At 56.9% G+C, this 27076-nt stretch overlaps 11 protein-coding genes across 11 annotated transcripts; 4 read left to right on the top strand and 7 right to left on the bottom strand.

The window, feature by feature from the left end:
* Positions 1–13: 13 nt before the first annotated feature.
* Positions 14–1882, top strand: CcaverHIS019_0410470 (uncharacterized protein; the record flags this gene model as incomplete). Its single annotated transcript, XM_060600949.1, has 7 exons — positions 14–832; positions 864–923; positions 977–1093; positions 1125–1440; positions 1473–1590; positions 1621–1764; positions 1801–1882. The coding sequence occupies 7 exons, from the start codon at positions 14–16 to the stop codon at positions 1880–1882; spliced, it is 1656 nt and encodes a 551-aa protein (XP_060457492.1).
* Positions 1883–2569: 687 nt separating this feature from the next.
* On the top strand, positions 2570–4054 carry CcaverHIS019_0410460 (uncharacterized protein; the record flags this gene model as incomplete). Its single annotated transcript, XM_060600948.1, has 2 exons — positions 2570–2837; positions 2883–4054. The coding sequence occupies 2 exons, from the start codon at positions 2570–2572 to the stop codon at positions 4052–4054; spliced, it is 1440 nt and encodes a 479-aa protein (XP_060457491.1).
* A 1741-nt stretch (positions 4055–5795) lies between these two features.
* CcaverHIS019_0410450 (uncharacterized protein) lies at positions 5796–6281 on the bottom strand (the record flags this gene model as incomplete). Its single annotated transcript, XM_060600947.1, has 3 exons — positions 5796–6019; positions 6054–6236; positions 6269–6281. 3 exons carry the CDS (start codon positions 6279–6281, stop codon positions 5796–5798), a joined length of 420 nt encoding a protein of 139 aa, XP_060457490.1.
* A 554-nt stretch (positions 6282–6835) lies between these two features.
* CcaverHIS019_0410440 (uncharacterized protein) lies at positions 6836–8626 on the bottom strand (the record flags this gene model as incomplete). Its single annotated transcript, XM_060600946.1, has 6 exons — positions 6836–7443; positions 7495–7870; positions 7922–8086; positions 8121–8334; positions 8381–8399; positions 8434–8626. The coding sequence occupies 6 exons, from the start codon at positions 8624–8626 to the stop codon at positions 6836–6838; spliced, it is 1575 nt and encodes a 524-aa protein (XP_060457489.1).
* Positions 8627–9970: 1344 nt separating this feature from the next.
* Positions 9971–10966, top strand: CcaverHIS019_0410430 (uncharacterized protein; the record flags this gene model as incomplete). Its single annotated transcript, XM_060600945.1, has 1 exon — positions 9971–10966. The coding sequence occupies one exon, from the start codon at positions 9971–9973 to the stop codon at positions 10964–10966; it is 996 nt and encodes a 331-aa protein (XP_060457488.1).
* Positions 10967–11470: 504 nt separating this feature from the next.
* On the top strand, positions 11471–13706 carry CcaverHIS019_0410420 (uncharacterized protein; the record flags this gene model as incomplete). The annotated part of the gene is made up of 10 exons (XM_060600943.1): positions 11471–11652; positions 11727–11895; positions 11954–12161; positions 12204–12328; positions 12363–12707; positions 12747–12912; positions 12947–13092; positions 13125–13504; positions 13538–13577; positions 13611–13706. The coding sequence occupies 10 exons, from the start codon at positions 11471–11473 to the stop codon at positions 13704–13706; spliced, it is 1857 nt and encodes a 618-aa protein (XP_060457487.1).
* Positions 13707–13992: 286 nt separating this feature from the next.
* On the bottom strand, positions 13993–15521 carry CcaverHIS019_0410410 (uncharacterized protein; the record flags this gene model as incomplete). Its single annotated transcript, XM_060600942.1, has 3 exons — positions 13993–14621; positions 14654–15188; positions 15222–15521. The coding sequence occupies 3 exons, from the start codon at positions 15519–15521 to the stop codon at positions 13993–13995; spliced, it is 1464 nt and encodes a 487-aa protein (XP_060457486.1).
* Positions 15522–16805: 1284 nt separating this feature from the next.
* CcaverHIS019_0410400 (uncharacterized protein) lies at positions 16806–17843 on the bottom strand (the record flags this gene model as incomplete). Its single annotated transcript, XM_060600941.1, has 1 exon — positions 16806–17843. The coding sequence occupies one exon, from the start codon at positions 17841–17843 to the stop codon at positions 16806–16808; it is 1038 nt and encodes a 345-aa protein (XP_060457485.1).
* A 588-nt stretch (positions 17844–18431) lies between these two features.
* On the bottom strand, positions 18432–19135 carry CcaverHIS019_0410390 (uncharacterized protein; the record flags this gene model as incomplete). The annotated part of the gene is made up of 3 exons (XM_060600940.1): positions 18432–18448; positions 18561–18633; positions 18746–19135. 3 exons carry the CDS (start codon positions 19133–19135, stop codon positions 18432–18434), a joined length of 480 nt encoding a protein of 159 aa, XP_060457484.1.
* A 743-nt stretch (positions 19136–19878) lies between these two features.
* CcaverHIS019_0410380 (uncharacterized protein) lies at positions 19879–22625 on the bottom strand (the record flags this gene model as incomplete). Its single annotated transcript, XM_060600939.1, has 11 exons — positions 19879–20097; positions 20129–20216; positions 20249–20268; positions 20302–20463; positions 20497–20759; positions 20836–20871; positions 21592–21799; positions 21949–21972; positions 22014–22163; positions 22200–22468; positions 22553–22625. 11 exons carry the CDS (start codon positions 22623–22625, stop codon positions 19879–19881), a joined length of 1512 nt encoding a protein of 503 aa, XP_060457483.1.
* Positions 22626–24589: 1964 nt separating this feature from the next.
* On the bottom strand, positions 24590–24889 carry CcaverHIS019_0410370 (uncharacterized protein; the record flags this gene model as incomplete). Its single annotated transcript, XM_060600938.1, has 2 exons — positions 24590–24610; positions 24650–24889. 2 exons carry the CDS (start codon positions 24887–24889, stop codon positions 24590–24592), a joined length of 261 nt encoding a protein of 86 aa, XP_060457482.1.
* Between the last annotated feature and the right edge of the window lie 2187 nt (positions 24890–27076).

Raw genomic sequence — 27076 nt, 5'->3', positions numbered from 1 at the left:
ATCCACTCTCAACATGTCGAACTCGACGCTCCTCGCGCCCTTCGCGGGCTCGGACTGGCGTCTTGTGGGGTGGTGGACTCCCCTCCTCATGGTAGGGATATGGTTCCTCGTGCGCCTCGTCACCCCGCCCCACAGTCCGCACAACACGTCCGAAGTACGTGCCCTTCCCGGCCCCTCGCGACCATGGTTCGGCTGGCTTCTAGGCAACATGGCACAGCTCGCCGACCACCGCGAGACTCTCATCCATCCCGACTGGTTCCAGTGGGGCTGGACGGGGATGTATGAGAGCCTGTTCGCCCAGAAACGGATCTACACGTTCGACCCAGCCGCTGTGGTGTACATCTTCGCCCATCCTGATGAATTTGAGCGACCGCGCGACCTGCGTACTATCCTGGGCCATATTATGGGCTCCGACAGCTTAGTCGTTAATGAGGGAGAGAAACATCGGCGTATGCGCCGCGCCTTGAACCCCGCGTTTTCGGCCGGCGCAATCAAGGACATGCTTCCCGCCATCTACGAGAAGGCTGGAGAGCTCGTCGGTCTGTTTGAACGGCTCATTGATGACGATGGTTTGGAAGGATATGCAGCGCACCCCCCAGCGCCAGAGGACAGGGTGCGCGGAGCTCGCAAGATCGACGTCTTCAAGTTTGCGGGGAATCTCACGACTGACGTGATTGGCGTCGCGGGTTTCGAACATGATTTCAACTCACTCTCTCCAGAGGACGACAGCCCAGAACTCCTCGCCAACCGGTTCAACCGCCTCGTCGATGCTGCTAACGGGATGGTGTTGCTTACCGAGGCGCAGAACATCCTGCCTGTCCTGGACAAGATTGTGCGTCCACATTGAATGCGGCTGACCGTAGCCGACGCAGAGCAGGCGCGTCATCGGCGAGGTGCGCGGTCAGATGGAGCGGCTCTCAGATGTGAGTTGGTGTTGGGCGGGCTGACGCAGACCCTCGTCGCTCAGCGTATGCAGGTCGGCACCGATGCGGGCGCCAAGGACCTCCTCTCGCTCCTTGTGAAGGGGAACACCGCCACCAAGGGCGACCAACACCTCAGCAACGACGAAGTGCGCGCGCAGATGGCCTCACTCGTAAGGATCCTCTCGATGTGTACTGACGTAGCTCTTTGCGGGGAGTACGACAACCGCCGCAACGATCAGCTTCATTCTCTTCGAGCTTGCAAAGTTGCCAGAATGGCAGGAGAAGCTGCGCGCCGAAGTCTTGGCGAGCGACGAGTGCCCGCCCTTCGAAGTAATCAACGCCCTGCCTCTCCTTGACGCGGTGATCCGCGAGACCCTCCGCCTCCACCCGCCAGCGAGCTGCACGTGCCGCGCCGCGACCAAGGACATGGTACTCCCCCTGTCCAAGTCCATTCCGCTCAAGGACGGGCGCGTGATCGACGCGCTCCCGGTGCGCAAGGGCTCATACTTCTTCATCTGTGCGTGTATTCCCAAGCAGAGCTGATATCAGCCATGGTGTGTCTCAACCGCCTCAAGGAGATCTGGGGCGATGACGCAGAGGACTTTAACCCCGCACGCCACGCCGACCCCGCGCTGCCCCGCATGCAAGTGCCGGGCGTGTGGGGCAAGTGAGTCACCGCTGTACCGGCTGACCCAAGCGTTTCGTCGTTCATTTCCGGGCCGCACGCGTGTATTGGATACCGCCTCGCCATCCTCGAGATCAAGGTCGTCTTATATACGCTCCTGCGCTCTTTCGAGTTCGACCTCCTGCCGTCCAAACCCGACATCCAGCACTTCTCCAGGTATGTTATCCGGGTGTGAACTGCTGATCGATTCAGTCTGGCGACACAGCCGCAAGTTAAGGGCGAGCTTGGCGGCCAGATGCCCTTGCTTGTCCGCAAACTCCGCGGCACCGAGTAAACACAGGGGATTCCGGTGGCGGTGCGGTCGGGGCCACATCTGCATAATGGAACGGCGATTAGATGATGGCCTAACATGTCTCGCCTATTTGTCTGCATTGTACTCGGGATCGGGCAGCCGATGATGACCAGCTTCCTGATTCCTGCATAACTTGTTCAACGTGGATATGTGTCATCAGGGCCGGAAATGTGGCGGAGATGTGGCGGAGGCGGCAATTAGGACGGTGTCTTGGCCGGCTACTGTAATAGTACAGTTGGAGTGGGTGAAGAACTACCCGCGTGTCACCGCCTGGACCTAGCCTGGGCTCCACAACTCGACTAACCCTCCCCCGCCACGCTCTTCCGTTTGCATGCCTTCCCCCTCTTGCCCCGCGCGCCATGATTCCCTGACAAGCGGCGGCCGCAGTAACGGTATGTGCTGCTAACCTACGCTCCAAAGGTAGCCAGTAGCCTGACGACCTATTAACATTGCTCACCACAACAGAAGCCTCACCTGACCCAGACCGAGCCGGCATCTCGGCAGGTCGCCCTTCTCCGACGCCAATCGCCCCTCTGACCCCGCTTCAGGAACCGCGGTTCGAAATGCCTGAAGAACTGTAGACATGTTTAACTAGACGCCTTGGCAAGAAGGGTTGCTCATCCCCCATCAGTGTCTCTTACTATTAATCATCGACTAGAGCCTTTCGCGATGCTGAAAGACTCGTCCTCGACACTGCAGGACATGACCGACGCCGCGCCATACTTTGAGAAGGGCCGTGACGACGGCCGCGATGACGACGAGAGCACTCTGCCCGCGCTCTCGATCTTGCCAGATACCAAGACTCTCGCCTCGACTGATCCCGACCAACCCGTCACACCACGCACACCGGACATCGGACCACCTCCCGATGGCGGACGCGAAGCGTGGCTCTGCGCCTACGCGGGCGGGTTCGTCACCTTCTGCCTCATGGGCTTTGGTGAGTACCCCCCTCTGCGTTTACCTCGTGCCTTGCTGACCCAAGTCTGTTCTTTCGGACAGCTGCAGGAGTATTACCTCCACCACCAGTTGGCCAACTACTCCAAGTCGACCGTAGCGTGGATCGGAAGCGTGCAGAGCTGTCTCGTCTTCTTTCCCTCGGTGATCTGGGGTCGCGTGTTTGACGCGTATGGCGCGACGCCGCTCGTGCGCGTGGGCTCGAGCCTCGCTGTTGCCGCGGTCATCGGCATGGCCTTCTGCAACGACTATTACCAGTTCTTCCTCGCCCACTTCCTCTTCGGCTTTGCGAGCGGTATCATCTGGCCCACCGTCACCGCTATCGGTGGACACTGGTTCTCGACCAAGCGCGGTGCGGCCATCGGTGTCATTGTTGGCGGGAGTGGTCTCGGATCCATCGTCTTCCCAATCATGCTCAAACATCTCCTCCAGATCGTAAGCTTCCGCGACTCGCTTCTCATCGTCGCGGGCCTTAGCGCGGTCCTCATGGCACCGTCGTGGGTGCTTGTTAAGAGCCGCCTGCCAAAACGTAAGCCCGTACCGTTGCGGCGCCTCGCCCAGCCTTGGAGCGATGTGCGGTTCACCTTCTTCGCCATCGGGTGCGCAATGTACATGTTCAACTGGATGAGTCCACTGTTCAACGCGCCCATCATCGCAACAGCAAACCGCGTCAGCAAGCCCGTATACGACTATGCCATTGCGATCATGAGCGCCGGCTCGTTCCTCGGACGAACGCTGTCCGGGATCATGGCCGACAAATGGGGCGTGTGGAACGTGTTCGGCACGACGTCATTCGCGACCGTCATTGTCATCCTTGCATTCTACGTCGCGTGCCCCATCCCAGAAGGAGCCCTCATCGTCGGATATGTCCTGTACGGATGGATCTCGGGGGCGTGGCTCACCCTGGTTTCGGCTGTGATTGCAACAATCTCGCCAGTCGAGGAGGTCGGCATGCGTATCGGTATCGCATGGAGTGTTTGTGGACCAACCATGATTGCAGGGCCACCAATCTGCGGCGCCCTCATCCAAGCAGCCGGCGGACTGAGGTTCACTTACGCGGCCATCTTCTGCGCCGTCACATTCACCCTCGCCTCGGTCCTATCCATCGGACCACGTATGCTCGAAGTCACATCCCACCACTACCACAAGTGGCGCAACACACCCGAACCCCCTTCTCCAGCACCCGAGGACCTCGTTTAATCCATCTAGAGCATAGACAGCATCCGAGCTGCAACGGCTCCGCACTCAACTGCTCATCCCAACTAAAGCAAAGCAAAACAAGGAACCAAACTTCAACTACTGTACAAAATATCATCATCGCATAGCCTCATCTGTATCAGCACAATGCATGTCTTGATCTCGGCACTTGGGCTTGGGCACCGGAGCTTCCGTCTGCACAGGCCACCAGCAGGGATTGTTCCATTGTTACCCGGGGCCGCTTGGGGCGTTTCGATCGAGCGTCGAATGCGCTCGGATCACCATATCTCTTTGCGTCGTCGGTATGGCTTGCGATCTCTTTGGTCGCCAGGCTCGGTCTGACATGCCCGAGTCGAGTCCAACTACATCAAAGCGGGGATGCCGTCGTGTGACAGGGACCAGCGCAATCTCCATTTCTAAACAAAAGAAGACTGGGGGCTTGTCGGCGCGGCCGCCACACAACGCCCGTGCGTGCACCGTGCGCCGGTTATGTTACACTGACCGGCAATGAGCGCCTGCGGTGACCGCCCTTTAACCAAAACATTGCACACATCAGTACTGTGACACTTTCTCACAGTACCCGACGCGCTCTTGCGGACTGGGCGAGCTTCCGTGAGTCCTTGCCATCACTCGTTCTCTGCCATCTCGATCTCGCATCAAGACCTACAGTGAAGCCTTTTCTATCCGATGGAGTATCCCGCTCACGAGCATGTCCCTCAAGTTCATGAGACGTGGTACACGAAATCGTGCACTGTGCCCATCCCACTGCGGTGGACCCCTGTCTGCCACTCAGATTCGACAAATCGCATACCACGACCGGCGTGTGAGGTGGTCCCCAACCCGCGGACACATGCTCACCATCACTGTCTCGGTATGTCACGGCGATGACGCCCTGTTCCTACTCTGCCGGGGTTCTGAACAGGTTCTGAACACGCGCCTTGAGTTAGTTTGCTTCCGGCCGGGTGATCCTCATCCTCATCGTCGTGATCTATAAGTTGGGGGGTTAGAGCCAATGAGTCATTCGCCAGCGAAACGAGAAGACCAAGCTCACCGTCTTTGTCGAGACGCCCGCCATTACCAGTCCCGGGCGGGGAATGTCCAGCGCCCATGGCCAGCGTCCCGTAACGCAGTGGGAGTGCCACCGTCGTGATACTGAGCAGCACACGGCCGCCACGCAGGTCCGGCTCGTGGGCCCCTCCGGGACGCGCGAGACGCCCGGTGGGTCACTGATAAGCTTGGGCGCCTCTAGTCCAGGACATGCGCTCTCCGACGGCCCGGCCGGAACGGTCCGGGGACAACCCGCTCACGCTCACGGGCATTCGCCGTCTTTCCAATATCACGTGGGAGCCCGCGACTTCCTCAAGCCCTTCCCGGGGCTTTCCGCGGTTTCGTTAGTGATGCACGGATCCAGGCGCGCGTTGCGCTGTCACCCGCCTTTACGCGTTGCCGGAAAGCGTTCAAACTGTGGCGTCGGGAAGACCAACCACGTCGACTTCACGTCCATTGAACGTCCAGTAAAGAAGCGGATATTCGACGCTGTCGAGGATGAGGGATTGCAGGACATATGTCATGTCGTTGATGACCTTCACTGGACATGGACGATATATCGCCTTTTCAGATCGACCTTGGTCCTGGTATACCTCAGGATGCGCGCCCAGTCCACAAACGCTCCGTCTTCAACCACATCTATCAGTAAACAGCATCTTTTTCAACGTTTTGCATTCCTTCCTATCTCTACGCACGCTTAGGGGAACGAGACGTCAAGCTTGACCACCTGGTCGGTCTTGGTGGGGCCAGGCGCCGAGTCGTACTCGCCCTCGCCCGCGAGGCCCTGGAGCTCGCCGGAACCTGAAGCCGTGTCGAAGATCCAGCTAGCGTGGAACCTGTCTCCCCGTGACCAGCCACCCTCGTTGATGATGATGTTGCCCTTCTTACCGCAGATCGTGCCCTCAAAGAGGATCTGTCCAGCTACCATCAGCTTGACGGCGATTACAGTACGCACAGTATGAGAAGTGTTCCTTCTTGCTGCTGTGGCCGTGGAGGTAAGTGACGACGTAAGAGCCCGTGCCGACGCCCTCCATGTCACCCTTGAAGTGGATCTCGGTGATGGCGTGGTCGTGCTCGAAAGCGATGCCGAGGTTCTGGGGCCTCATGTCCCATGCCTTGGACGAGAAGGTGGTTGTGACTAGGTCAGCACTGCCGACCCGTTCAACCCACTTGTCTGAGCCATTGTATGTGTAACGTGTGGGTGGGAATGATGCGTCGATGGGACGAAAGTAGTGAGTCTTAGCCTTCTATCGTCTGCGACGTCTGTCATGGGACCAAGCGAGGCGCCGTAGGCGCTGAATAACGTGGACCGTGCGCATTCAACAGCCACCAACCCAGCCATGGCGGTACGTCATGCACGTCATTGGTGCTCCTAGAAGACAATAGAGCCTGTTGGCAGATGGGCAACGTCGCCAGTTGTACGGATAAAGGACTATACGGTGGATGACGTTCAGTTAACCTCGAAGGTTCCCATGAGATTAGGCCTGGGCTTGGGCCTGGGAGAGGGCGGTGGAATTCAAAACTGACCAACTGACCGAGGCTGACCGATATTAATTGTTATCGTCATTCCAGGTGCACGGAGGAAACCATCAGGCACGCCTCATGTGGCACGCATGTTGAGCACAAACCCAACCATGGTGGGCCCAAACTTTCTACCGTCTCCTTGGCCAAGACATCCGTGCATTAAGCCCGCTATATTTAGGAAAAGTACAACAAAACATCCTCTCTACAACCTACTTACATCCCCATGCTCTCGGGCGGACCCTCGTACACGCGCCGCGCGTAGACGACGTACCATACGGCAGCGATGGTGATGAAGCCCGCAAACACGACACTGGCGTAGTTCATGGTATCGGGCGTGACTGGCAGCGCGATGGGCATGCTGAAGATGACCAGGGCGAGGGGGACCCAAATGATTACTGAGATGTTGCAGATCCACCCGACGACGTGGCGGGTGAATGGGGCGCCAGCGATGCTGCGGCGCTTCTCGAGCACGCTGAGGAGCACTGGGAGCATGTATGACGCAGCAAAAGCATTTACGGCCGTGCTGACGAATGAGTTGAACGCGACCGAGCTTCCCAGGTTGATGAGGCAGAGGAGGCACTGAACCAAGAGACACAGTGCAACAGCGTAAGGCACGTTGCCGCTCTTGTTCACGCGAGACCACACAGCGGATCCGGGCACAGCGTGGTCGCGGGAGAAGGACCAGAGCTGACGCGATGCGGTGGTGTTGATGCCGACGAGACAGTTGAAGCCCATATACAGCATGCCGACCATGAGGAGGATCGCACCAGCGTCATTGCCCACAATGAGCTTGTATGCGTATGGGAGGATGATACCACCGGCTGATGTCAACTAATTTCTGATAGGCTGATAGGCCTGATATGGTAACTCACGGGCCTCGAGGAGTACCTCGCTGGGGGGCATCGTGAAGGTGAGCGGGAGGAGGAATCCCCATGCGAGGATGAGGGAGGCGGGCATCATGGTGTACGACATGGCGCGGGGGACATTGATCTCAGGATTGTGCGTCTCTTCGATCATCGCGACAACGAAGCCGGGAGCGGCGTTGGCGTAGGCGGCTGGGAGGAAGCCGATGAAGAACGTCCAAACCTGACCCCATCCAGAGAAGCTGGGGTCGTAGTGCGTGAACGCGTACTTGGCAGAGCGGCGTCCGGCCTTTGCGCGGACAGAAAGAACGATGATGTGAGCGAGCTTGTACACCCAGATCATGACCACGTTGGTCTGTTCAAGGATGGTGAGGAAACGTGGTGGCTGATGTCAGCAGTGTGGCGGATGGTAATGCGTGAAGTGAGGAGAACGCACCATCAGAAGAGGCACTGACGCCACGGCGATGAGTGCGTACGCGACTAGATTGTAGACCCAGCTTGCGGGCGCCCAGTCAGGCCTGACGATTTGGATGGTGCCGATAATGTGCTGGCCCATGCCGAAAGCAACCGACGTGGTAGTCAGGAGGAGCGCCGTCAGGAGCTAGCGTTAACCAAGCTGGGGGAGGGAGACGCACCATCCAGCCGTTGATGTAGGAAAAAATGGTACGGAAGCGCTTCGGCGCCAATTGGAAAGTCCAGTAATATGCACCGGCCGAGGTGGGCCAGCGTGATGCGAGTTCGCCGAGGCTGAAGGCGACTGTCCACTGGAGGATGGTGACGATAACAGAACCCCAGATGAGGGTAGCTGGCCCACCACCGATGATGCCGGTATAAAGAGCAGTGCCGTATCTAGAGTCAGCTATCTTGTTCTGCATTTGTAATTTTCGTAACACACCCATAAGGAACAGCCATGCCTGGGATTAGCATCGTTGGTAGACGGCGACTCACAGGTGAGGCTCATTGCGAAAACCTCTCTGAAACCGCGGGTACGATGCAGTTCGGCCTTGTATCCGAGCTCATGGAGGCCCTCATCGCCGGCGAGATCAGCCTCGCACTCGATGACAGTGACGTTGCCATCCTCCTTCGAGTGCTGGCTCTGGGCTGGTGTGTGGTCAATCTCTTTGGTATGTTCGACGACCATTGTGGACTTGCGGGGATGAGGTGAGCAACATCGCATGCATCGGTATCTTTATGTTGTCGCCAGTGGCGTTTCTTTCATTCCTATCAGATCCCAACCTTGGGCGATGCACGTGCAGTACGGTACAATGGTATCAATGACACTGGTCCAACCGGCGACTGGGGATTGCAGGTCCTCGATCACAGCGACAGCAGCAGGGACATTGACAGCAGTCCTGTCCGGCCCACCTGCACCGCAGACAAACGCGACGCCAGCGGCAAAACCCTCCATTCCACCCCCTGCTTCTTTTTCCCCTCGTCTCGATAACCGCTATCCATCCCAGTATAGTCCCAGGCCCCGTGGGGCCAGTTGGCCATAAATGCTGCGCCCATTCACCGTGGAGACGAGATAGACGACCCGGATAATCGGATGAACAGGAAATCAGCTTCACAGCTTTAACCATTGCCCATTTCATTCTATACATTCACGATATCTGAACCACTCGTCAATCTCGTCCGAGCGTCTGCCCACCTCGTCTGCGTACATTAATAGCTTGATGCATACAGGAAAGCCGAGTCAACGGTCATGTGACAGTTTCCGAGCCGGGGGCGTTTGTTGACGAGCTAGTCGAGAGGCCCACAACTCGGTGGTCCGAGCGGAACAGAAGAGCCTCCTGCGGGACGTCAAGTTGATGCTGAGTGCCTGGGCTGGAGGTTAATGTTACCACTATCGAGCGCCACACCGCCACATTTGCTGACGAGATGCAATCTTCGCCCAACAGAACTGGAAGTCCTGGCAGAAGGTACGTGTTGCAACGCCACCCTCGGTTCCGGTAAAATCACCCAAATGGCTGTCACACACTTGCTAACGTGTCCCGCTTGGACGCTAGTGCCACGGTATCCTATGGGTGGGGCGTCACCAACCCTCTACAGGTGTTCATCGGCCCTTCACGACCGTCAATCTCGGTCCGAGACATCCCCGTATCGCGTGCCTTTATCGCAGCGAATGCCTCTTCTGCTGATCTCCTCCCCCTCGTCAAACTCGTCTATGGGCTACTCTGCTCGTCTAACCCACATGCTCTACAACCTCCCTGGGCGATCAACAGTCCGCTCTGCCCGTCGGCGTCTACGTCGTCTACATCGTCTCGCCGCGCTCAATGGTCCGCCGGCCGCCTTCGACATGTTCAGCACCGTGTGAATCATCCATGACCACGGCGTCGAAATTACCCACAAAGCTCCCCAAGAGGTGGAGGTTGTGAGTGCTATATATGTCGTCGCAGAGTGGCATCAACATCATCAACAAGTCCGGCTCGCCTTCACCGTTCGCCTTTACTTTACCACTCCAACACCCAACCACCACATCATCACAATGGTTCGCTGCCACCCTTACGAGCTCGAGGACCTCTGCATCGACGCCAAGGCGCCGCAGGCCGAGATCAACGCCCTCATCGCCAAGATGGGTGCCGTCGTCCTCAAGGGTCTCCTCAGTAAGGAGGAGGTCGACCAGATGAACAAGGACTTCAAGCCCCACCTCGACGCGCTCGGTCCCGCGGGCAACAAGGAGCAGTGGGACGGCTCGTTCTTCCCCAACACGTCCAAGAAGGTCCCAGGTCTCCTCGCCAAGTCGGAGACGTACGTGAACTCGATGCTCCTGAACCCCGTGCTCAACGGGTTGGCCGACCACGCACTCACGCGCCGCACCAAGACAACCATGTCGTCGCCCGAGCGCCACTGGTCCACTTGCAAGCCCCAGCTCAACGTCACCGCCCTCCTCGAGGTCAACCCCGGTGGCAAGGCGCAGGAGCTGCACCGCGACGACGCGATCTACCACGACAAGATCAAGGGTTCGGACGTCTGGGACCCACGCCAGGAGAAGAGCATCCTCGCCCTCGCTGCCCTCACCAAGGTCACCCCTGAGAACGGTGGTACCCTCATTGTGCCCGGCTCCCACATCCGCTCCGACGACCTCCCCGCCCCGACTTACGAGGACGCGCTCCACGTCTCTGCCGAACCCGGAGATTGTGTTGTCATCCTCTGCAGCGTGTACCACGGCGGTGGCGCCAACTCGATGGAGGTCGGCACCCCCAACTCGGTCCGCTGCATGGCCCTCTGCGGCTTCTCGTGCGGATACCTCAAGCAGGAGGAGAACCAGTACCTCCAGCTCCCGATTGAGGCTGTCAAGCGCCTCCCAATTGAGGCGCAACGCCTGGCCGGCTGGGACATGTCTCTCCCATACCTCGGCTACGTCAACTGGGAGCACCCACTGCTCACGCTTGGCCACGACAGGGCCATCGTGCCTCAGCTCGACGACTTGTTCTACGACAAGGTCCAGGAGGCGCCGCAGCCCACGGCTCTCACCGCATAGTGGCGAAGACAAAGGAATTCATGTTCAGCAGAGCAGTCATTGTAGCATTTTTCATGGGCATATGCAAGAGTTAGCTTGTCCTAGTGGGAGGTATTGGGTTGTTGGGTGTGCGTAGGATTGGAGAGATTACAATAGGCTCTATAGAGCCTTGAGCTTCGTTGCGCCGAACCAGTTACACCCCCAAAGTCACCCGTTTCAGCCTTCCCATATCAGCCTTATCTGTGAGACCTTCGGTGACATTCCAGCAACCAGGACCTTGAGGGACAGTTATGATTGAGAATTAACTACTACAAATAATGAGGAGTATCAGGCTCTGCTTCCTGTTCTCGGCTTCGGCGTCGGCTTCGGCGTCAGTGTGCCCGGGACACCGGATGTGGGCCGGATTTGATCCGCCTCAGGCACGGACCCAATCTCCGGCTATACCTCCACTTTATCGTCACAAGCAACAACTGTTCAACTGACTACATCCCTCTTTTGTACTTCATTTCTTTTCTCAACACCACCATGGACGCCTCTTCCGGGTCCAAACCACCTTACAAGATCGAACTGGCCGGTGGCACCGTTCACGTCCATCTGGATTGCTCCAACTGCGGGACTACAGCATGGGACCACCAGCAGGTGGCGTGGCTTGCCGACCGCATAGCCCATCATCTCCAAAGGACAAACCAACAATCTACCCGCCTGAAGTGCGTGTCGACCTTCCTCCATCTTGTCCTGGAGAGGTTGTCACCAGCCTTGTGTCGTACCAGACTAATCTCAGTTCTCACCTAGGATTGACGCCGGACGAGTCTTTCTCGCCGCCCTTGCAGTCGATCACTGCTGCCGATGCAACACCGACACTGCCAATCAACCTGGGTAAGAAGGGGCCAAGAACACGTACAGGGTGTTTCACATGCCGCATGAAGCGTGTCAAATGTGACGAGACCAAGGTGTGTCACTAGTGTGCCACACTGGCCAGCTAAAGAACATTTGCCAGCTGACATCCAGCCAATATGCAACAGGTGCAGGCGCAATCCGGAGCGCAACTGCGTGTATCCTCGCACGAATACCGACACAAAACGAGAGCGCGAGCTCATGGCGCGGCCCAAGGCGCTCGCAACGGGGCAGTCGCAGGCGTTTAGCTCCTCAGCGGCACATCGCCCATCTGCGTCTCGCGCACGCCAGAACCGCAACCCTGGCTCGTCGCTATTACGAGGTACGTTAACCGATATTGCTTTACCCTTCAAGCTAACGGCAGCGGCATGGAACGGTCCACCCCCCCAGGAGACGCGGCAGCTCGACGACCCGGCGTCCAGCCCAATCCTACCGGACCAGTTCGGCCTGTTCCTGGACGGGATATCCTACGTCTCCTCTCCAGGACTAGTGTGTTTTCTCGTTGTCCTTCGCTGACAGCCAGCTCAATGCCCACCCTACGAAACCTGGTGCGCGGGCTCGGGGCGACCGCGTCCTCGCAAAGCTGTGGGAGGCACAGATGTTCATTTCCGCTGGAGGTGCGGCCGAGGTTGGCACCAACGTGCAGGCCACGCTTGCCGCCGCGCTGGTGAACATCACGTGGAGTCTGGGGGCGGTTTCGCGCGCATTTGAGGGCACACATCCGACTGAAGCACACGATATCATGATTGAGCGATCTAGGCGGTTCGCGGACGACGCGGCTCAAGTCATCCATGCGTTCAACCGCGGCGAGGGACCCAACGAGCCCGAGACCATGCTCATTATCTTGGAGCTGCTTCTTCTTCGAGATGTACGTCCCGCTTCTGTGCGATAAGTTTGCTAACACCAGTGCGGGAGCGGCGATCCGCTATGGGCCAAAACACATGCTCTTCTACGCGCATATACGCACCGATGTGGTGAACCGCGTAAGATGCTTGCAGACAACCGCTTGGTCGTGTCCAGCAGCAGTCTGTACGAGCAGCACCTTGTGTATCTTGCGCTGTACGATGCGTTTGGTGAGCTGTTCTGCCACGCAACAGCTGACGTCAGCGTCCCTCAGCCTCGGCATGGCGCCGTCCTTGGTGGAACCACAGAGGCCAGGCAAGAAGCAGTGGATTGAGGAGGTCGCGTCTGCGCAGCAAGTCATCCAGTCCGACTTTGGGATGAGTCTGCACTCGCTCTTCGCAGTCGCCAGGGTGAGTCTATCAATGGTTCCCAGCTAACCCAGCTCGCGCAGCTCCTGGCCGAGCGACCGAACCCGGCGTCTCCGCATAACCATGCTCACCAGCTCGCGTGTCTGGCGATGTACGAGGAGCTGGAGACCACGACTCTGGCGACAATTTATTCATCGCCCGCGCCCATCCGCGTTCAGTTTGGCGACCTGTTAATCCGGCACTCGCTCATTTGCCATCTGCAGCGCGTTGCGTTCGAGCGCCGTGCCAACGATCCCATCGTGCAGAGGAGCGCAGCCGCCATCATGGAATTGCTCGCAGAGGTCGCGGTCCACACCGGCTCGATGGTCAACCTCAACTATCCTATGCTCGTCGTGTCCGGCCTCGTGGATAAGGAGGACCAGGAGCGCCTCCAGATCCTCATGGACTTTGCCAAGTGAGCTGGTGCGCGCGACCAAGCTGACGACAGGGTATCGAGTGGGCTTGTCGAGCTCGATCGGTTGGAGAGTGTAAGTCTGTGCTGCCCGTTAAGCTCATTCCAGATTGTATATGAGGCGTGGAGGCGGCAGGATGCGGGTGAGGAGGAGCTGCGGATGACTGACATCTGGAGCCAGAGGGCAATCATGCTGATCCTGTAGCTGATGTAAATAGCTTGTACCAAGCATCCTGCTCCGCGCTTACAAACTGCCAACCGTGTCCATGGGGCCCGCTGACATTCAGACGAACCTCTAATGGGCACGGAAGTGACAGCGAATCTTGGCCACGACATCCGGCATGTGCATCTAAACCCCGATGGCCGAAGCATTGACCGTCTTCATCCGACTATATTAGATTGGTGGATTATCACATACCCTACAGCCCCCAGAAACATCCTCTCTCGTACAGACACACTCCCCTCCTCAAGTTGAACAACACGTCCACACTCTAACCCTGGTAACGGAAGTTGACGTCCTCCTCGAGGACCTTGCTGTCACGCTCGGCACGGCGGTTCTGGTTGCGCATCCAGAAGTGGAGGACGGCAGCGCCGATGACAGTGACAGCGTTGATGACCATGGTGAAGATGACACCCGAGCGGTAGCCCTTCTTGGCCTCATTCTGGTTGAAGGCAACAGAGGCGAGGATGCCGCCAAGGCCGCCGAAGCAGACGACGACGGCGGCCATGAAAGCGCGCTTGGACTGGGCACGGATCGACGTCTGGGCCCACGAGAGCACGAGAGGTACGTTGCAGTTGCCGCCCTGGACGGCAATGAAGATGCCGGCGTAGCGCGCTACCTTCTGGTTGGCGCCGAGCTGCGAGTACATGGCGGTGCCGACGATGATGCAGATGGCGCTGAAGATGACGACGGCGGCACGCATGTGGCGGAACTTGTCGGCAATGTAGCCGGTAACGAGGGCGGGGATGACGGACCAAGCATTAGGCGGGATGTTGAGGACCATGGACTGGACGTTGGTGAAGCCGAGGTCGGCGAGGATGACGGGGAGGAAGTAGGCGAGGGCGTACGACGACACGGTGGCCGACATGAAGAACCAGGCGAAGAGCCACGGCTTGAAGTCTGCGTAAGCGGGTTGCTAAAACTTGACTCACCCTTTGAGTACTTGACGATCTTGGTCCAAGTGAGGGGGTCATGTACTGAGTCGGCACGGTCACGCTGGATACGAGTGAGGACAAGGTGACGCTCCTCCTCGGAAAGGAACGTCGCGCGGTCAGGGAAGTCGACGAGGGCAAAGTAAGCGATGATGGCGATGATCACCGTGAGGATACCGAACCAGATGAAGATCCACGACCAGCCGGACAGACCGCGCGTGCCGTTCATCAGCGAGAAGGCGTAACCCAAGATGGTGGCAAAGTTGCCGAGCACAGCTGACGACGTGTAGAAGAGTACGTTGCGACTAGCCATCGAGCGCCGGGGATACCAGCACGAGAGGAGGTACGCGCAACCGGGAAAGAGGGCGGCCTCGAAAACACCGAGGACTGCGCGAAGACCTGCAAGAGTGTTCCAGTTTGGTGCGAAGCCCATGCAAATCATGATGATGCCCCAGAGGAAAACGGCTGCCGAAAGCCAGTTTCGCACGCCAAAGTATCGCAGGCCGATCTGGGACGGAATCTCAAGGATGATATACTTTAATCAGAAAGCCTCAAATCTTTGACTCACAGGGATGAAGAAGGTCAGCGTGATGATGGTGTAGCGCTGGCCGTAGCCGGTGCCGATCTCGCGGTCCATCTTGACCTTGTTGGCGGCACGCGCGGTGGCGAGGTTGGTGCGATCGATGAGCGAGATGGTGTACATGGCAATAAGGATGGGGATGAGGCGCCAGTCGACCTTGCGCATGGTGCGCTTGACGAACTGTGGGTCGAAGCCGTCGTCGATATCGACGACGGGTACGACCTGCGCCTCCTTGGCGCCGCCGTCGGGCGAGGGCGTCCGCGACATATCACCCTTGATCTCGGACATAATGGAGGCGGATTGGTTGGCTGCGGATGATGGAGAAGAGGGCCGGGGTGTCACAGAAAGTCTCTCTGCTTCTTATATCCCAACCACAACTCTTCCCATGGGGCTCGCGGGGACCATAGACAGTGGAGGCGGGGCCTGCAGACGCGGGGACTGGGGCCAAAGCTGACCGAGCTCTCGGACACATATTGCCGGCGCGTGTCGAGATGGAATGAGGGCCGGGGCTCGTTGGGCGCTCTGAAGGCCGTGTGGTACGAGCAGACGCCGTGCGCCACAGGGGTCGCGCTCGGACCACGGGCTGATCCGGTGTGTAAGTAGATAGGGGCTGGTTTGGTATGGCTGGCAGAGAGGCAGGTCAGATGGCACAGGTGAATGAGTCGGCGTCCAAGAGATATTTTCTACTCCGCCACTGCCAAGACGAAGGACACCTGGGCCCAGGTGGGGTCACAATCCAGGGTTCGGGATCTATCTACTGTAGTCGACCGCGGCCATTCCGCACTTTGTCTTGGCTTTGACGGGAAATCAACAACGCTGGACCAGATCGGGCAGATGGACTGAGCGCGATCAGACGAACCGATAATACCAGTCACGTGATGCCGTGGAAATGCGGCGCCCGGTGCGCAATGGGCCTGACCACCCGGACGCCGGCAGCCAGCCCAGTCCATGACCAAACAACAGCTCAACATGGGCTGGTGACCTGGTCCAAGCGGCGAAACCAGGCCTTGATCGTGGCCTGCTGATGGCCTCGGGCAAGCTTGGTCTGGCTGTCTACTCCACACCACTACCATTCACATAACATTGCTCGCGTGCACGTTTCTCCCCCGACCAAGAAGAGAGCACGGATACGTTCCGCCAACTCCAACTCGGTCCGAATGAGGCGGCGGTATGCGGCCTTGGCTTTGTCTTTGCCGATCAGGTTGACGCGAACACGGACGCGGACGACACGTTTGGCGGCGCGCACGACGACGAAGGCATGTTTGGTGGTCAGGGTGGCGCGGGTGATTGGAACCGAGGCAGAGGGGAGGAAAGGGCCGATGGTGTCGGGTCTAAAAGTGGGTTGGATGCGGGAGTATGAGTCGGGGTGGTAAGGCTCGGGGGCGGCAAAGGCCACCATCGTCGATGGGACTGGGCCGAACGACGCTTGGTGGGCCTTTATGTGTCGGGTCAGATGTGGTGAGGTACTTGTTTCATTGTTCATCATACTACATGTTCATCATACTACATGTTCATCATACTACAATCAACAATCATGATCCGCACCACATACATCAAACCACCAACAACTGCCTAGTTCCGCACAACGGCGCGCTCATACTTGCGTCTCACGTCGTCCTCGGCCCGGGCCACCGCCTTCAACACCTTTGGGAGGCAATCACCACAAACCTCCGCCCGCTCACGCACGCCTCGGGCAACCTCGCCAGCGGCGTCGAGGGCGCGCAGTCCTTCGCTCTCCTCGGCGCCGCGGGCTCGCGCCATCGCCGCCGAGCGCTGTTTCTGAACAGCCTCCAGCTCGGCTTCAAGCCGCTCCTTTTCGCGGAGGAGGAGCTGTTCCCTGATAGACGGGGGGAGGGCACCCTCGTCAACAAGTGCCTCGAGGGGCTTCTTGCGCCGGCGGAGCGAGAAGGTACGCGAGATCGTGCGGTCGTCATGTTGCCGCTCGTCGGGTTTCTCTGCCAACACCATCAACCGTTGTAACAGCGTGGCCATCTGTTCGTTCTCGGCCTTCAGGGCAGCGTGCTCAGCCTCATACTTGCCCACCGCGGTTTCTACCTCTTCACGGAGGATCACGACAGCCTTGTCACCCGCCTTTGCGATGTGTTTCGCCGCTTCGACAGCCCCCGCTGTCCGAGCCTGTTCAGCCTTCAACAGCTCTTCGACGACTATCTTTTCGCGTACCACACTCGCGAGGGAGGCGAGACCCTTTCGTCCAGCGGCCTCAGCGGCGTCCCGCTCTGAATATGCGTCCTCCAGCGCCGCAACGAGGGCCTCGGCCCGTTCCTCGGCTGCCTCGGCGCGGACTTGGGCCTCGAAAGCGGCCGTGCGCCAGGTGTGCGCTTCGAAGCTGCGGGCAACCGATTCGCGGTCAGATGTGTCGGCGTCGTAGCCTTGCTCCGAATAGTGTGATGGACGAGGGGGTTTGCGCGACTCGCCTAAAGGTACTGTTGAGACTGTCGAGACTGTCGAGTCCGAGAAACGGTTCTCAGAACCAGGGGCCGGGCTGGCTCCACAGATGCAGGCGACTGGCTTGGCGTTGGGAACGGTGGCGCGGCGGGGGATAAGAGGAGAGCGGACGGACCGAGAAAGCGCTGCATCATTCGGCGGCATGGTGCTGGATGGGTGGTACCCGTCCGCCGAGTCTGTTGCGAGACTGGGTTAGATATGGATATAGGAGATGCTGAGCGATGGATGTTGCAGAATGGTGGCAAGCGTGCAGTGGACTGGACTGGACTGGATGAGTGTGAGATGACAACTCCACTACCGTTGCAACGGCAGACCTTTATGCATCCACCGCCGCCTGCCGCTGATCTGGGATGCATATGTGGCAAGTGAGGAGAGAGTGAAGGCATCTTGTGTTGGTGCGTGACTTAAAGCAGCGGTAGAGAGCTGAGCTCAGCCCGGAAGGGTGCGAGCAGTGGGTGTGTTTTGTCAGTAATGTAAAGTTCAGTGATGGCACGTGACAGAGCGATTGATCTGAGATGATGTGATGAGAACGGGATAAGCATGCGGGAGGGTGTCCATCTCCAACCGTGCCAACAAGCCGAGCACGTGCAATGGCTGCGTATGTCATGCTGGCCGTTCCGATCGACTGCAGATGGCTGCGCTTCCAACATCCCCCGCACCAAGTCCGCGTATCCGCACAGCTACAGGCCGCTGAGGTATTAGGTCGTGTGTTGTCTATAGATTTATCGGGATTTAGCATGCGCGGCAGCCTGAGATCAGCTCGGTCGTGTGAGTTGGGAACGAGGTCAACCCGCCGGACCCATCGATGGCGAGGCGTGAACCGGTGTTGAACAGACAACCTATGCGGATTGTGAAACTCACAAGCGTTGACGAGCTCATTGGCCATGCGCATGCCGAGACCCCAGCCGAAGCCGCGGACAATGCCGTCGCCGATCTGAGCCGAGGGATACGATGGTAAGGTGACAGGGGAGTTGACGAGCCGTTGTGCCAGGGAATGTACAAGGGAACGTGTCAGCACCTGCCCACGCCTCGAGTGTGGTACTCACCTTCTTGAAGATCTTGCCGACCTTACCGTCCTTCTTCGGCTTGTCGTGGTGCTGCTCCTGAGGTGCGGGTGCCGGCGCAGGCGCAGGCGTCTGCTGCTGCTGAGGAGGGTAATACTGCTGCGGCTGCTGAGGAGGGTAATACTGCTGCTGGGGCTGCCCAGGCTGCTGGTAGTAGGACTGAGCTGTACCCTGCTGCTGCGCTCCGGGCGCCCCGTACTGCGCCATCTGGCCTGGAGGTGGCTGGTAATAAGGCTGTGGGGACTGGTCTTGCGGGTACTGGCCGTACTGCGGGGGACCGCCGTATTGCTGCTGGGGAGGCTGACCAGGGTATCCTTGAGGCAGGCCGTAGCCAGCAGGTGGTGTGTTGTAATAAGCGGGCTTCTCGTTCATATTGATCAAGATGAGAATGTGGGAGGTTGAGAGTTTGACTTGGGGGGGTGGCAAGTTGTCATTTTGTTTTGCTTTCGTGCCCAGGTCGAAAGTGATCGATTCAAAGAAGTCTCACGTTTCAGGCACATCTTGCCAGACCAGAGGCCAGTTTTTAGTCCCGTCCTCAATTTACCTTAGATCAACAGTCCGTTACACCTTAGTGCGCAGCAAGGGCACAATGGTAGACGCAGCTGCAGCTGCTTTTCAGGCTCAGTAGAGCCGTAGACCTCTGAGCGGGTAAATTTCTAGAATGCTGGCAAGTGTCCAAGATACGACTCGATGAGACTCGAAGATGAGCTGGCCGTTGCACGTGCACGTGCACGGAGCGACGATCACATTCCTGCATGGCTGAAGTGAAAGGCTTGGCGGTGGCAATGACGACCGCCCAGGGTCCCCGGTGGAGGTCTGCCATCTGTATCTGCCGCTCAACAATGTGCAAGGTTGCAAGATTGGCCACGGCTTCAAGCTCATGTGGAAGAGTGTAAACCACCGCAAGCATTGGGATGCATATGACGAATATATGAGTCAGGCCTTAGAATACAAACACGAGGCGGTGGCGGAACCTATGATACAATGAGAATTACGTGAGGATCGTGTGTCACGTGACTTAGCAGAGTCGGGTGGTCACGTGTTGCTGTCCGTAAAGGCAGTGCGCGGACTGAGGGCTGCAGAGGAGAGGGTCCAGGATGAAACGCGCGTATCGCTCAACTTCCGCCATCTTCACGCGTAAGGTCGATAGCCACCCTCGTAGACTTCTTCTTCGCGCCGTCCGCCTCAACCATCTTGCGCTTGCGACTCTCCAACTTGGGCTTGACGTCCTCAATGGAGAAAGGGGGAGGCTCGAGAATGGGAGGCTCGAGAATGGGAGGCTCGAGAATGGGAGGCTTAACGCCAATCATGCGGAGGACTTCCTCGGTACGATACTGGGGTGAGCAGCGCCAAGAGGTGACTCACCATGAAGGACGTCATGAGTTTGGGGCCGTCAAGATATGGTACGAAGTAGCAGTCAGGCCGAAGCTGCGGACCCCCGATCTCTTCTCCGCTGGCGTCAGCTGGTCCGTCGCATCAACGCACATAATGAAAGAACTCAGTAGCTGCTGTCAATGAATCCGTGTGATCGCACATACCTTCTTTGCTTCCTGCCCGCCAACAGCCAGCGGCTCCAACCCGTTGTCGACAGAGAAAGTACGCACGTTGCACGACACTCCCGCCTCGAAAGTGACGTTGATCGTACCCAGCTGCTCAAGGTCGACCTGGGTTGGGCCCAGCCGAGGGCCATCCTCTGAAGGCTAGAGTTAGTCCTACCTACGAGGTCGACCCACGTCGGTGCCGAAAGCAAACGCCTTTCGCCGCGCTGTGCCGCCAGCGTCTCTCTCCGTGAAGTCACTGATCGACTTGCGTGGGGTATGGGTTTCTATGATAGACCCGTAAACCTTTCGGCCGTCAACTAAGATGAGGATCTTGATTGCATGGTCGAATTTGTCGAGTCGAGTAAACTCGAGCTTGAACCGCACGCCGTTCTGGCACTCGATGTACTTGGAGACGCAATTGTCCTCGGGAGATGGGTCTTCCGGAGGGTACTCGGCTGGGTGTTAAGAACTGCAGTCAAAGCCACCGGCAGACACAAGGGTAGTCATCCGCCGAGGTACACCGCCACCTACAGGGCCAGGCATAGGGGCAGGTGCGGGTCAAGCTACCTGGGTGGGTATTGCGCCACCGTCGGAGCCGGCGCCATCATCAGCATGGCGGTTCCCATGGTGGCAGGTTTGCTGGTTTGCATCCACCAACGACACCTACTTGTCAGTTCGTCTCGGATGGTGACTCACTTGCAGGTCATCCCAGAAGGGGGAGTGCGGACTCTCATTGTGTGGCTTCTTGTGTTATGCTAGACACGAGATGAGGCAACGCAATCGCCCAATACAAGGGGGTGAGAAAGTGGGAGAGGGGAATAAGGGATGGGAGGCAAAGTTAACCCAGAACGCTGTCAGCGCAGAAGCAGATGGAATATCTAGCCGGCTGTGCTGGCCTGGGGGTTTGTTGTTGAGAGAGACAAGGTGGAGATACGTGGCTAGAATTTGTAGAAACGTGACTAGAGTAGGGTGGAAAATGATGATAGAATAAAAGATGAGTGTCCAAAACGGCAATCACAGAGAGGGGTTCACCACAAAACGGCATTTCTGGCGCCGATGTCAGACATCAATACACTCCGGCCGTTTCGGGATCCGGGACAGCTGCCGATTCTAAGACTAATAGAAGGAGCCGAAGTACAATTGTATCAATTTAAACAACGTCAGAGTTTGGACTGGTAGACGGTCTGCATGGCACTTAAGACTTCTATTGCGGGATGACCCTGGGGATGTTGGAACTACACTTGGCCTCTGTGGTGGGCCCAACACTCCGCATCTCAGGTTACGCACTCTTGGACTTCACATCGAACTTGCAGTCTGGTTCAACCTTCGGCTTAGAGTCACATCCGGGCTCGATCTTGGGCTTGACAACGTGATCAGGCTTAATCTTGAGCCTGACGTCACTCTCGCCATGGGGCACGTCCACGAGGGGCCAAGTACCGCTCAGTGACGCTAGCGGAATCACACCAATAAGTTCGAGGGCCGCATACTCTCGATACTGAGGTTAATTGACTGCGAACTCTACACTGACAATGAAAATGATTGACCACTTAGCGGCGTTCGCAAAAGGTTGAAAGGTTGCCACAGGTGCTGGCTGAGCGGGGCCAAGAGTGTCCCCGCTGTCATTAGTCTGACAGCAGGACTGACTAACGTCACGTAGGTGGTGAGGAGCTGGAGTCAGCAGGTTCACGGGGGTCACCGAACGAACTCACCTTCCCTGCCTTAGAACCAAGGGTCAAGTTGGGCGTAATCCAGGTCCCAGAACCCCCTAAGCGCAACGACAAACCCGCCTCCAGCGTGATGGTGATGCGGCCCAGGTCGTCGAGGATCGCCGGGTCCAAGGCCTGGTCAGGTGAGGGTAACTGGTATCAGCTGTCGGTTTGGGGCTGACACTTCACAAGATCGCCAAATTTGAAGCGTTGGTGGATGGCACCGCGCGGTCCTGGGAGGTTGAATGAGGTCACCAAACCCTCGTCATAGGACTCCTCGAGGATGTAGTAGCCGATCAGACGACCGTCTACCTTAATGCTGTATCGAATGGCAGGCCCTGAGGGATATGGGCGAAGGAGGTGGATGGCGAAACCCCGGCCCCTCTTGCACAGGACGTATATCGATTTGCTGTAAGCCCCGGTGGCAGCATGCCAGGTGGTGGGGGAGGGGTACTCGGCTATCGTCAGTCATTGTGATTAGGGGGGGGGGGAGGTTGGAGCATTGCGACGGGGAAGAACGGGGGCCTCAGATCTGGACGTACGCAGGAAGCTACAGTCCTCGTCGACGAGGGACAGCATCATTCCCTTCAACCAGTGTCCACGGGTAATCCTCATTGCGTCGGTTTGGGATAACTCTAGCAGGGAGTGAGCATTGGGGCAGTAGGGACAGTGACAGTGGGCACAAGAGGAAGAGGAGTTGATGGAAACAAGATTCGAAGAGGTTGCCATCCTTTTATAATGCTCAAGTATATAGATGAGGAAGGTTGATTTGACATAGGGGACTCGACTTGATCGACTTGTCGATTGAGTTTACCTACAATCTTGTACCCTTGTACATTGTGCTGCATGCGGCAATTTCAGTCTCCCTCAACTAGCCACTAACAAACCTGAATAAGGCTGCCACTAACGGAACCAAATTCAACAAGTTGGGCAGAGATAGCAGAGATTGTAGAAAGGTAGGAACACACTATGCATGGCAGGGTCATGTCTACATTTGGTTACTCTCCACAGTTACCACGAGTAAACCATCAGACTATCAGATTCGTCTGAAGGCTTGAAGCGGTACTCCGGGGACGGTTTAGCAGGTCCCGCTGGTTCCCCACTGCGTGTAGGGATATCACCATGTGGACACTTCACCTTGCAGGTGGCGGAATATGTAGCAGATAGAGGCGATGTTGTGGTCCAATGATTGATGAAGAGGAAGGAAGAATGATGCGTTGACTGCGCTCTGATTCAAAAGACGCGTTCATCAAGAAGAGTGTCGTATAACGTCATGACCAGCGGAATCAAATCAACGCACAGACACTCGACGCGACTGACTTCCGCCTCCACATATTCTGGCTCCACATGCAGCACGAGCAGACGCCTTGCCCGTTGGAGCTTGGAGATGCATGGGCTTGCAGTTACAGGTAGCGTACGCAAGTACACAGACATGGATGCAGACTTGTGGAGCGACGCGGAAGTATCACATCACGTCCACGCTCCTATTGACGATGCTGGCCGGGTTCGGAGTAGGTGGAAGGACCCTGAGTCCCTGACCAGTGCGGAACTGGAGGCGGAGTGTCACAGTGCATATCCACTGGCCCACAAGCCTTGCAGCTGTTAATTATGAAGCCAAGGGAATACAGCAGTGCAGGGTTACGAACGAGCCATATCATCATCAATTCCTTTTCTACCGTATGTTACAGCATGATGGCGAGCGATAATAAGTAGGAATATTCTATAGCAGGACTGTGACTAATCGAGGTGCGTGAGTTCAGTGATGTGGGATTGATTGATGCGAGATGGAGTGAGACGGGGCTGATTGATGCGGCCCTGGTCGATCCCGGGTAGATGGATGGGGGACTCGTCCTCTCTGTCACTGTCGTGGGATAACTTGACTTGGTCAAAAGATGCCCTTGAGGCTGCGTATACACCCTACAACCTTCCTCGCTACCTAAACGAGTGAATGGGTGCTAAGCTAGTTTATTCATGAGCGTGCATCAAGAACGTCTCCTGCGTCCAAACCCTTCGAATATATGTACAAAGTATCGGTTTCTCTTACATGGACTAGGCTGGGTGTCAATTACAAGCTACTGGCCAACAACTACTCTACGGTTCACACTTGTAAATTTATTCCTTGCCTGGGGATGTCAGGCCCGAGTCGGGGGCCTCTCAACCGCTTTACCCTTCCCCTTCCTGTCCTCTGGTTGGCATGGGATCGTCTCGGACGAGGTTTCAACTCTGGAACTGGTAGGTTGGGGTGGATCCACAGTCGTAGCTCCAAGTGTATCTTTTGAAGCTGATGGGTCGGGTTCAAACCGGAACGAGAAGAAGGGGTCCCGTCCCGATGCCTCTGCCAGGATGGCTCTACCCATAATCGAAGTAGGACCATACAGCGACCTTGGAGCACCCATGACTGGCATGTAGATAGGGATAAACTGGACACGACCAGTTCCTGTTCCCCTCATAAGACGGGCATCGAAACAGAATGCGATAGGATTGGGACAGTTGGAGGTGTCAATAGCCCCGTAGACGGTACGGAGGCCCAACGGAGCGCCAACGTCAGGGCTGACGTTAACAACCCCAAATTACTTGCCTTACATGACCATCCGTTTGGCCTGTACGTTAGATCTGGACTGTTGGTGTTCTGCACTTACAGAGTGTGTAACTTCCTCCAAGCGATCATGGGGCGTCCTCTCGTTGAGAAGGGTAACCGCACCAGGTACTACTTGGACCCGGATGACACATTCGGGCCCTCTGTTGGCACTGGCACTCGAACCCTCAGGGAGTTCTAGCTGCACTGCGGGTCCAAACTTAAGTTGTTCCCAGACTTCAATGCCCTCCGGGTTGATGTGGCTGTAGGCCGGAATCTCAAGCTGGTTCTCATTATTCCACATGATGTGGCCTCCCAGATGGTAGGGACCTATTGAGACATTAACGGTAAGGTCTCCCTGTAGGATCCCACGTGTCACCCTGATCGAGAAGAGCTGTATAAGCCCCACGAATAGGAGAGGTACTCACTTCGCCTGGTTGGCTACCAACAGCCTTCCACAGCCTTTTAAACTGGTCGAACTGATTCGGGTGGGGATACTGGACTGGAATCAGCAAAAGTGTTAGGGCTAACGCACCCCAAACCTTGGGTGTCTGGGGCACGCCGATATGGATCTGTCTGTTAGAAGAACAATGCATATACGGCACTCACCACAATGTTTTCCCAGGGTCCTCCCAAGATCTTCATTACTGGAGTTTGTCACTCTGATCAATGGACGTGAAGGAAGTGATGTCGCAGGGGTGCGTTGTCCGCCAGAGAGGGCAGTTGAAGATAGATTTGAAGGTAGAGTGTTGGGCAAAGGAGGATGTGGGGAAGGTAAGAGATCAATATAAAGAGTGCGATGTCAAGAATCGATGCATTGGGGTCGAAAAGGAAGGTGAGCCGCGGTTCGCATTCATCTTGACGCGAGTTACGCTGGAGCGGAAGTATTCAGTATGGGTGCAGAACCTTCCACTCAATCTTGTAAGACTGGCTATAACTGGCAACTGGTAACATTAATTTACTCCCCGTCGAATATGGCTTATTATTATGAGGCCTGTGAAGCAAGGGACCTCCTGCATTGACTGTTCAGAACACTCCTTAGGTAGGATTTCATCCAGGTGGTGGGCGACACAGCTGTGACGGACTACTGCGCACGCCTCACCCATGCCATCCTCTCTATGGCTGGTCGAGGGTTCTCAGCTAGGCACCATCGCCGTTGGGGTTCTCTGGGCCCATCCTGCTTGTTTACCTCTTTACAATGTTTCCGCCTTCCGATGATGAACTTGCCTTTTCTCGATACATTGGCTTGCCCTCGATCGTGGCATCGATTCGTATCTCTTACGGTCTTGGTTCCCTCCCACCTTTTGCAGGAGCCTCCATGTCAGCCGGTTCATATTGACAGTCATAGGGAGGACTTAGGATCGTGCTCATTCAGAGGAAGGTAAAATAGTGGTAGGTGACCGAAGTACGTGGGCCCAATAATGTGGTACAAATCTCGATACCTTCCCCCAATTGAATTTACTGCGTACCCGCCCTTTAATGTCCATTGCGACGAGTCCACCATCAAAGCCTACAGTCATTTTCGACTAGTTTTTCTACGTACATTAGAGATTACGGGCACTCCTCCTTTTCGGCATTGGGGGCATCGTCCCCGATTCCTCAGGGTTACATAGCTGACTTCAAAGTCCGCTGCTCCCGGATTGATACACCTCTCAGACGATATCTTATTCACTGACTCGCACTCAGCCTCACCACACACTTCGTCCACAACCACATCTGGCATTTAGTGGGGCCGTTTTGGAACTCTGAAGGCATGTCTTCAGCCGAGGGCTTCACTTCAATCAGGGTACGCAGCATCCATCGTGGGCGGTCTGAATGATGTACTGCTACGCCTCTCGCAAGATCACATTGTGAAAATGGCGGGCGCGAGGCCGCCTCACCTTGTATAAGTACTAGCACAACCAAATTGCAAGGGTTGAATCGTATAACGGTCAGTACACAAGATTCTGATGTTCATTAGTTCTTGTAGCCTGGGTTCGACTCCCAGTTCGACCTGAGCAGCGTCCAACGCTGAAACATCTCCTTTTGGGCTAGAGAGGAACAATCCAAGAGCCCCGGCGGTGAGGCTTCTTCCTCTCTCGAGTGATTGGCGGTTGCGATCGACTGGCGGGGGGGATTTAGTGGAGAGTTATGAGAAAGCGTGGATTGCCGTTAGGGATACGCCGCCGTCTGTCAAACGAGACGCCTGAGATCGAATCACATAGTCTGCAACAGGCTGCATTTTGTCGGGTGAGCATAATTGGCAGCATGATCCATTGCGGAGGCCACGGCTGTCTCATTAGACATGATGTTTTCCGCGATCAAGCGGCCATCAGCGTGAACTAATTGCGAAGGTCGACCAGGGAAGGCGAAAAACCCCGACCGAAAAAGTCTAAGCACCAGTGCTGGTGGCGCTAACCGACCTACGTGTACACTGGACGTAAGGCGCGTTTGTTGTATCCGCAAGCATTTAAGCAAGGATTGTTCTCAGGCTTGTGTTAACGCCGGGGAA

The sequence above is a fragment of the Cutaneotrichosporon cavernicola genome (genome assembly GCF_030864355.1).
Source record: "Cutaneotrichosporon cavernicola HIS019 DNA, chromosome: 4".
NCBI lineage: Eukaryota > Fungi > Basidiomycota > Tremellomycetes > Trichosporonales > Trichosporonaceae > Cutaneotrichosporon > Cutaneotrichosporon cavernicola.
Note: the sequence above shows the minus strand (reverse complement) of the source record. Positions and strands in the feature narration are given on the sequence as shown.